The 10,342-nt window shown below is 40.9% G+C and overlaps 1 protein-coding gene across 4 annotated transcripts in view; it reads right to left on the reverse strand.

Annotated features, from left to right (window-relative positions):
* Window positions 1–3,199: 3,199 nt before the first annotated feature.
* LOC137997681 (protein NLRC3-like) overlaps window positions 3,200–10,342 on the reverse strand; it is a 102,694-nt gene continuing 95,551 nt past the window's right edge. For all 4 annotated transcript variants that reach the window (XM_068843825.1, XM_068843823.1, XM_068843824.1 and 1 more), the window contains 3 exons: window positions 8,961–9,035; window positions 8,450–8,521; window positions 3,200–7,620 (listed from right to left, as the gene is read on the reverse strand). In XM_068843825.1, coding sequence (XP_068699926.1) covers window positions 4,610–7,620; window positions 8,450–8,521; window positions 8,961–9,035 — 3,158 coding nt within the window. In that variant the 3' untranslated portion in view covers window positions 3,200–4,609. The remainder of the gene's footprint in view (window positions 7,621–8,449; window positions 8,522–8,960; window positions 9,036–10,342) is intronic.

Below are 10,342 nucleotides of genomic sequence, written 5' to 3' on the forward strand. Positions count from 1 at the left end.
AGCTGACAATAATCTTCATTCTCAGTACTTGTTTACCTGACAGTGTATTGAAATTGAGAGGAGAATTTACATATTGATCAATCCTGGAAGTCAAAGGGCTCAATAAGCAGATTTTGGCCTATTTCCATTTGACGTCATCGTTTCTGAAGTTCCGTTACAGCTGTTATAGAAAATGGCCAAAAATTAGAAATTCATCATTTTAATCATTTGCCTTTATGTGCTTGCTTTTATTTTCTGTTATGTTCATGTATCATCGTTTCTTGCATGAAGACTGCTTTTGGGGCCAGACTGTCCGTGGTACCAGAAAGGAATCACCTTTGGTATCTGTGAATCAATTGAACGTCCCCTCATAGTTCCCGCGAGGGTCAGCCAGTTAAGTCGTCTTTTAGTCAGTTAAGACAAGCAGTGTAAAACGTAACTTATCACTGACATTAATGGACCAATCAGAAAAACGGGTTCCTGGCCCCCCACACTCGCTTTCCGCATATGGTCTGTGGCCAAGTCAGACATAAGAAAACCACGCACTTTGGCTTTTTCCAGGGTGTAGTCTTTTGTGCTAAAAATCCGCACTCGAGTATACCGACCGAGATCTTAACTCAGTCTTTCGAACATGATTCATGATGGTTCGTATAATTCATCAGAAAACTTCTGAGACTATCCGACTCAAACTGTTTTCAAAATGACGGTTAAAAAATTGGCGAATTTCAGAGATATGGAATTCGACTGGACTGGACCTCCTCTGTGGAGGTAAACCTCGAAAGATTTTTGTTGTTCTCTTTAGTTCTTTATTTATACAGAAAACAAAAATATGCGTCTTTGTATCAAAACTGTTTTTCAATAAAGAAATTCTTTCAAAAAGAAAGGCCAATCCGGTGACGTTGACTTACAGACAAACCCGTGTCTTTCAACAACTCGTCAGTGGCTCAAATGGTTATACCATTTAAGTTAACTTTTGTGGCTCCCTAAAGACGAGGTTCCTCGGAGAAATGGTAAAATGTGTTATGCGCTGGTATAACAATTTTCTCGCGTTAGACTTAAAATATTAGCGATACAAATAAAACTAATCAAAGTGATGATTACAGAAAGAAAAAAAAAATTGACCCAGCTAATGAAATCTCTCTTTTTATTTCTTTCAGTCTCATAGTCTTTTGGTTTCAAGTGGTGTGCGTTCTCCTCCGTTGATGATAGTTTCTCAGACTCAATCAACGAGGAGCATTTAAAACAACTAAGAGAAAACAGGGTTCATTCGATAGAGTATCATAGAAGACCGTGTCTTTTCCCTAAAACGGCGCAAAACGAGTGCGTCAAAAACATGGAACGTTTTTCAAAGTGCCGTGCAACGCAAATTGAAGATATATTAAGGTGTTTAAGTACCCAGAACACAGACGAGCAATGAAACCAATCAGAACGCGACGCAGATAAGTGAGGCCGGCCGGCGCTAAGGAGAAGCAGCAAAACGCACGTGAGCTTCTGATTAGTCAACAAGTTGGCAAGACATTTTCGTCCACCAATCACTGAGCGTAGCCGAACTTTTATTTTACTATTTTATTTACCGTGTGATCGGTATGATCTTTATGCTCTCTTATGAAGATAGCTACTCTATAAAGGAAGATTTAGGTCATTGTCTAAGAAAACGTCAATTTTCAGCAGAATTTGTTTTTCTTACCAAGAACCAAAGCTATCGAGCGAGAACTAAAACGAAAAATGTGACGCTAAAAGGAAACAATTTTTAAACAGAAGATCATGTGATTTCTCCGACCGACGAGCTTGGCAGGATTCTTCTTTTTGTCCCAAGAACATTGATTGCACTGACGTTTGTCGCTCTAGAATAAAACGCGTAAGGCGTACACTACTTTTCTTGCTCATAATAACAGATTGTTAAAGAAAAATGTATGACTCGAGTTCGAGTCTTGTAGCGAACCGATCCACGGAGCTTTTGTTTCCCCGCAATTAACATGCAGGGACTCGTTTGCCGAAACTCGAGTCCCGAAGCTTTTCGAGCGTATTTCGGGTACTACTAAATCACTATATCTTAAAAAGGAAGAGGACTTCGGGCATGAAACTACGGGTGATCTTTTTCCTGATCTAAGGACCATGTAACAGATTAGCTTTTCCAAGTGAGCACGTGAGGGAGATGTTCTTGAGAGGGAATTTTCAAAGCCACCATGAAAATGATTTCCATTTACCAAGGGATGCGATAAACAAAAGACAAGTGGTCGTCGCAGATACCTGGACAATTTAAGCAACTGTCTCTTTTAGACACCTGAAAAATTCAGGTGGCTCCAACGGGATCCGAACCCATGACCCACAGTGCTCTACCAACTAATTACTGAAGCCACCTGAAAGCCGCCAGGATTTTTTTAGATTTAGATTTCTATAAGGAGACAATTTCTTAAATTGTCCAGATAAGCGCGATGATCACTTCTCTCTTTTGTCTTTAACCCGCACTTCAAATATTCATTCATTTCAGATACGATAAAGATACTTGGAGACTAAGGGGTAGATAGTGGGGTAAGGTGTCTACTGTAAGAGACAATTGCTTCAATTGTCCAGATAAGTGTGAGGATCACTTCTCTATTTCGTCTTTAACCCGCACTTCAAATATTCATTCATTTCAGATACGATAAAGATACTCGAAGACTAAGGGGTAGATAGTGGGGTAAGGGTGTCTACTGTAAGAGACAATTACTTAAATTGTACAGATACGTGTGAGGATCACTTCTCTCTTTCGTCTATAACTCGCACTTCAAATATGCATTCATTTCAGATACTCGGGTTCTGTCTTTGACTCCCAGGAGTAATCAACATGTAAATTCTCCTCATAATCTCAATAAAATCTCTGTCAAACAGGTATTGAGAAAAAAAAGAATTATCAGCTTAAGAGATGTGATTTAACACCAAATTCTCATGAGTACTCAACAAAGAAAGCTAAAGTACTCGTTTTGGAGAATGAACGTTTCGATCTTGGGAACAAAAGGGTTAACAAAGGAAATAAGAGAAGACAAGAAAACGTTTTCTTTTTCGTCCTTAAGAAATACTCCTTGCCCTAAGAACCTGACCGTGGGGATAAACGTTTTGGTACCTTACGGAAAATGACGGTATGAGCCTTGAACTCGGGTTGAAACATGTTTCTATAGTAATCCTCAGGTAAGAGCATATCAGGACCTTCTTAAACTCGCTGCTCCCGATAAGTAGAATAAACCGATCAAACTCTCTTGTTAAATTGATTTAATTCGTCAACAAAACACTATATTTACACAAAGCAAAGTAATCGAGAAATTTCCTTGATAAGACCTTTGAAAAATTGCATAAAAAGGATACCAAAAAAAGATTATTTGTTTCGCCTTGAAAACGAAGGAATATATAGATATCACTTATACACAATAAAAACACCATTTAAGCGAACACCTTAATAAATTACTCTGTAAGGATATTGTCAGATTTGTTGAACCTGAATGTGAAAAGCTGCAGCAATCTTTGCAGCTTAATAGACCTAACAACATTAGGTGCACAGTGCATGCTTACCAACAAACAAAGGGTGAAGAGGTGAAGTGACATAGTCGTCAAATTCAACAACAACACCGAGAACTCTAAAAGATAATATGGACCTTGAGCCGACGACAACGGCTACGAGAACGCCATAAATTTGCATATTTAGTGGGCAAAAACATTAGCTTTGCACGCCCTGAACGTGCTTTTTAAATTTTGATACATTTAGGGTGCGTTTTTTTGGGAAAATCCAAAAACGGATTTCTGATCTCGGATCAATGGATTCTTCAGCGCCAAAAAAACGCGAAATCCGAAAAAGGATTATTTTCCATGACAACGCAAACAAACAAACCCAGAGTTGTGTGAAAATTTTAAAAACAAAAAATCAGCGGTTAAGAGTTTGTTTTGGAGAAACTCTTTAGAGAAAATACCACCAGAAAAAAAAAAAACCTCAGCGATCGATAAAAAGAAGTGACGAAAAACATGCCTTTTTTTGGCTGTAGGAAAGATGCTAACGATATTATTCCTGTCAAGAAAAGTTTACTGTAATTTCTGGTGCGAAATTTGCAGGAAACCTACCTATTTTCGACCTATTCATGTCTTCGATCGTACGCTAAAAATGGCGCAAAAAAACATTTTGGCTGAAGACTGTCACACGTACGGTAGCCGTTGCGTATCATTTTTGCATGGAAAACCGCTTGTCAAAAATACTTTTTTCAAATCCTTTCCCAAATAAAAGCTAAAGTGATGAATCTCAAAAATCCGGATTTAGATTTAATCCAAAGTATCCTCCTCGAGTGTGGATACTTTGGATTCATGATCCGTTTTTGGATTTCGCCAAAAAAAACCCGCAAAATCCGTTTTTGGATTCAAGAATCCGTTTTCCGATTTTCCCAAAAAACGCACCGTTACTCGCCATTCACATCTTGACAACGACGTCAAATGATCAAGTTTGAGGTCATCTTCAATTTTCCCTCGAAATACCCACATGGTTCCCACCAATTTTATGCTTGGATTGTATACTGGCACCGAGCGACTTGGAGTATTACAATAAGGGGAAAAGAAATAATATAATATTTTTAGACAACGTTCTCGTAGCCGTCGTCCTTGCTTAAGGTCCCTAATACAGACATTTGATGCGAGAGTCTAAACTAAGGCGACGAGCACCAATGGATTTGTCAGACAAATCCAAAGTAGTAAGGGAGGTGTTTACTGCGATGGCCTGGGAAAGTGAAGCAGCACCCTCAGCACCAATGGAGTTCTCAGACAAACCCAAAGTAGTAAGGGAGGTGTTTACTGCGAGGGCCTGGGAAAGTGAAGCAAGATCCTCAGCAGAAATGGAGTTTCCAGACAAATCCAAAGTAGTAAGGGAGGTGTTTCCTGCGAGGGACCGGGAAAGTGAAGTAGCACCATCAGCACCAATGGTGTTGTAACGCAAATCCAAAGTAGTAAGGGAGGTGTTTACTGCGAGGGCCTGGGAAAGTGAAGTAGCACCCTCATCACCAATGGAGTTGCGATGCAAATCCAAAGTAGTAAGGGAGGTGTTTACTGCGAGGGACCGGGAAAGTGAAGTAGCACCCTCATCACCAATGGAGTTGCCAGACAAATTCAAAGTAGTAAGGGAGGTGTTTACTGCGAGGAACTGGGAAATTGATGTAGCACCCTCATGACCAATGGAGTTGTAAGACAAATTCAAAGTAGTAAGGGAGGTGTTTACTGCGAGGGCCTGGGAAAGTGAAGTAGCACCCGCATCACCAACGGAGTTGCGATGCAAATCCAAAGTAGTAAGGGAAGTGTTTACTGCGAGGGACCGGGAAAGTGAAGTAGCACCCTCATCACCAATGGAGTTGCCAGACAAATTCAAAGTAGTAAGGGAGGTGTTTACTGCGAGGAACTGGGAAATTGATGTAGCACCCTCATCACCAATGGAGTTGCCAGACAAATTCAAAGTAGTAAGGGAGGTGTTTACTGCGAGGAACTGGGAAAGTGAAGTAGCACCCGCATCACCAATGGAGTTGCGATGCAAATCCAAAGTAGTAAGGGAGGTGTTTACTGCGAGGGCCTGGAAAAGTGAAGTAACAACCTCAGCACCAATGGAGTTGCCAGACAAATTCAAAGTAGTAAGGGAGGTGCTTACTGCGAGGGCCTGGAAAAGTGAAGTAACAACCTCAGCACCAATGGAGTTGCCAGACAAATTCAAAGTAGTAAGGGAGGTGTTTACTGCGAGGGCCTGGGAAAGTGAAGTAGCACCCTCAGCACCAATGGAGTTGTAAGACAAATTCAAAGTAGTAAGGGAGGTGTTTACTGCGAGGGCCTGGGAAAGTGAAGCAGCACCCTCAGCACCAATGGAGTTCCCAGACAAAATCAAAGTAGTAAGGGAGGTGTTTACTGCGAGAGACTGGGAAAGTGAAGTAGCACCCTCAGCACCAATGGAGTTCTGAAACAAATCCAAAGTAGTAAGGGAGGTGTTTACTGCGAGGGCCTGGAAAAGTGAAGTAGCACCGTCGGCACCAATGACGTTGAAAGACGAATCCAAAGTAGTAAGGGAGGTGTTTACTGCGAGGGCCTGGGAAAAGGCAGCAATTCTCGAACGTGACATGCCGCCTATTTCAATTTTCGTCAAATCAAGACTTTTCCCAAAGGTATTAGCTAATTTAGTAAAAAGGTCTTCGGAGCAAGTTTTACATTCCCCAATGACATCTAAAGCCAACCTCAGGTACAAGTGTTCGTCATGCGGAGATCTGCGGCCTCTCACATTTACAAGTGAGGCAACAGCATTCACAATCGACACTGCCGTTTCCTCGGATTGCGATGCTATGATTCCACTCATGAACATGAAAACTTGATTTAGTTCATGAAAATATCTTTCGTCGGTCAGAACTGACTTCTTATCAATTTCTCCATCGAGGAGGGAAAACGCAAGATGTAGACCAGAAAAGAATTCTTGAAAACTCTTGTGAAAAAAGCTATAACGGAAACAAGGCGTTCTCTTGCTACCGCCGGCCTGGATCGAGAGAAAGCCAAATTTAATGAATAGACTTTCCGTGAAATTCCCTTCGACGTCATCGAAATGCTGCTCTCCTTTAAAAAGAGATTCTTGCGCCATTCTTCCTAGGGTCATCAGTTCCTTCTTGTAAACTATTAGAAGGTCTTTACCACTACTTGGTAAGTGGTTCTTCATTTCGTATCGTCTCAAAACGAAGAGAACAATCTCTACGTACAGCTGTGTTCTGTTGTTTGGTAGAATGCCGCCAAAATCTTCGAAAAGGACACAAAGCAGAAGTGTATTTAAAGGGTTTTTTGTTAGTTCTTCTAAAGGACTTTTAATATGCAGATCTTCATCGTCATCACTATCATCATCATCATCATCATCATCATCATCATCCGGATGCCACAGTACATTTATCAGCTTCTCTGCCATTTGTTCTGCGTGTCGAAAATACTTCCTTATAAAACACTTCGCATCACTACTCGTGAATCCCACAATCTCCAACAGTGTGTCCGAGAAAGGTCTTACTTTATTTCCTGCTTCATGACGAGAAGTAAGAACAATGTGACAACCAGGGAGCAGCTTTCTTTGAAGAAGACTAAAGTACACAGTCAATTTTTGAGGGTCTGCCTCGTCTAACCCATCGAGTACTAACAGGACTTTAGCAGGGTTTTCTCGCACGAAACGGAAAAACGTTTCTTTCAACTCTGGGTCAATTTCTTCCGGCAGAATTTGATCGTGGATAGCCTCCCAGATGCTAGATTCAATTTTGCAAAATCTGAGGAGCAAGAGCACCTCTACTCTTGGGAAAGACTCGTCCCATTCGCGGTCTTGATTAGTTGCCCAATCATATGCCAGCTTTTGACAGTAGGTCGTCTTTCCCATGCCAGGTTCACCCTCAATCAGGACAATCCGTGGATGTTGGCAATCTTCGTGTGATGTAAAAATACTTGTCATGTTGGTGATTTCTTTCGCCAGCGTTCCGCGTGTCTTTTCTTTTGCGACTATCTTAAGTCTGGTGAAAATGTTCTCTAGTTGGAAGCTGAACCCTTCACACCAAGGAACTGGGCAAACCACCCCTTCACACTTTTGGTAAATTTGTCTTATGGCTTCTATGATATCACTTTGACATAAAGTTCTAGCTGCAAAACAAACAAACACCAAGAAAATAGGGTCAATTTAGAAGTTGATTGACTCAGAGTTACTAGCTTTTCCTTTTTTCAGGATTGAGAGACGATTTCCAATTTTAAAGAGAAAATCTATCCCTTCCTTCTGGTAGACTATTCTTGGCCTACCGATTTCCTAGCTAATCCGTCTTCACATTAAGATTCATTATTCACACGAATAAAGTGTGCGAGTCAAGTTTCGTGAAGAAATTGCGAGAATGCACTGACGCAAATATATTTGCTGAAAAGCTGGCGGGTCAGAAAATGACTATCACAAGCTAAATTTGATACTGTGAGTTAATTTAGAGGTGTCAGTGGTATGCAAGCCCTCTTGGCTGATTTTCCTAAGTATCGCTGCTTTACAAGTCATTTCTGGTACATACACAAGCAGAGTTTCTAAATGAACCTGTTATCCTATCCACGTTTGTTTTCATACAAAAATTCCCACATATTGTTTTCTGCCGGCGTGCGTAAGTGTTAGGCTTGCGTATCACAGTGCTTAGGGGTAAGAACTAAAACGAGCACGAGTTAACATAAAACCAACGCAATATTACAGGAATAATAATATATTCAAATTGAAATGCAGTGACAATTATAATGAAGTAATAAATCCACTTTACAACCACGTTGGGCAGAGCAAAAAAGCTCATAATATTATGTAAAAATTGCTTATTTTTGCGCAACACCTTTTACTGCAATATTTTGGACATATTGATTTTTAAGATTGTATGATTTTTTTTTTTTGCGCGTCGATTTCCAACAAGGCCAAATTGCCTCTATCGCACTTATTTATGGTCATATATACCTTTCGTTCGATCAGAAGCCAGGGAAGAAGATGGAGAGCTTTCGTTTGTAAATAGGACCTGACGTTGTTCATCTGTCAAAATCACATAACAAACCACACATGACTTAAGGTTGGCATTCGCATAAACGGCGCACACGATACGAGCTCATTTGAATCGTTATCTCACTAGTTCTGCACCCCCCCCCCCCCCCCACTCCTCCCCACCTGAGATGACCTGCAGCGTTCTCCTACAACTGATATTGTGCAAAAAAAAAAAACAATATGTCACCAGTCAGCTACGCCATTCCTTAGTGATGCATTCCCTCCTAAGGAAAATCATGGATCCGCCCCTGCACAACCTACATAAAAAGAACTTCTAGGTTTTCTTGTTTGGCAAGATGTCCTTGGCAAAACGTTAAGGCTGCACAAGCAGAATGTACAACAGCTACTACCAGAAAACGTCAATTCAAAGAGCATCAGTCAGTCAAGTTTAGAATCAGATTAAAACTTGTTTCGGTTTAGACGACTTTACCTGAATGTTGTTTCGACTCTTTCTCTTTTCCTCTTGCTTTCTTTTGTGAAAGGTCATGATCGGTGAAAGAGATATCTGTAAATATTTAAAAGCAAAAATCTGAAACACCTGGGTGGAAGGCAGAATTCAGTTTTTGCCTTAAGAACAAAAGGTCACAGAAAAGATTAAGATGCTCACTCGAGCAGTGGTGGCGCAGTGGTGGCACAGGTGTGGCGCAGGGGTGGCACAGGGATGGTACAGGGCTGGCACAGGGGTGAAAGGACTCGCCTCCCACCAATGTGAGTTTGTTGTTGGTTCTCTCCTTGCTCCGAGTGGTTTTTCTCAAGTACTCCGGTTTTCTCCTCTCCAGAAAAACCAACACTGCCAAATTCCAGTTCCTGAGCGCTCTTAAGGTGTTCCGTGGGTAAACAAATTACAATTGCAATTATTTACAAAAAAATAATACAAACTGCTACTTAGGTCGGTAATTATATTTTTGATATTGGAAAGGTTATCATAATTTCAATTCAGGCAATGCTCATGGTGTCCCCCAGATCCATCTGTGGTTATCAGTGTCTTCAAGTGTACACAAAGCTTAGGCTCATGACGCCAGAAAGGCCAAATAAAAAAAACGCTGTCACGGTTATGTCTAGAAACTAATCCCCCGGGAACTGAACTCTTCCTTTTTTTAACGCAAACACAACGTTGCATCTTTTGTTCAGTTAAAGAAACCAAGGCACCTTATCACGTGAGTAAACAGGCTCTATTCGAGAATTGTCCTTCCAACAGCCGTTTTGTACTTGTGAAAGTCCTAATTATTCCTTACCGGACTTTCTTTTTAAGTTTCCTTGTGCTTCTGATGGCATCTGAGGCTCGCAGGAAGCATCTGCCGAAATAAATGAAGGCGAACAATACGTGAGTCTTTCAGAGTTACAAAAAAACATGGTCAAATTGAATCCAACACGGTCAAATTGCCGTAAGGTCATATATACCTTCTCTTCGATAAGAAGCCACAGAAGAAGATGGGAAGCCTTCACTTGTAAATAGGAGGTGAGTTTGTTCCTTGGCAGAGACATCTGTAAAAGTCAAATACAACAAACCATACATTACTTTACAGTAAGTTGGAATTCGTATAAATGATAAACGGCATACACAATACGAGCTTAATCTCATTATTTCTGGCTCAACAACTCTTACCAGCAGCAAGCCATTTGATTGACCCTTTTGGGAATTCTTCTAGCTAGACAGCAGGCACCTAAACTATCTACTGTTCGTAACTAACACAACACATAAAAAGAACGTGTCTAGGTTTCGTTGTTTGGGAGACGTAAGACTGCACAAGCAGTATCCACAGTGTACATTTCACGCGGTGATCTCATGGTTAGTGTGCTCGACTCTGGTTC

The sequence above is a fragment of the Montipora foliosa genome, chromosome 3, assembly GCF_036669935.1.
Source record: "Montipora foliosa isolate CH-2021 chromosome 3, ASM3666993v2, whole genome shotgun sequence".
Lineage (NCBI taxonomy): Eukaryota > Metazoa > Cnidaria > Anthozoa > Scleractinia > Acroporidae > Montipora > Montipora foliosa.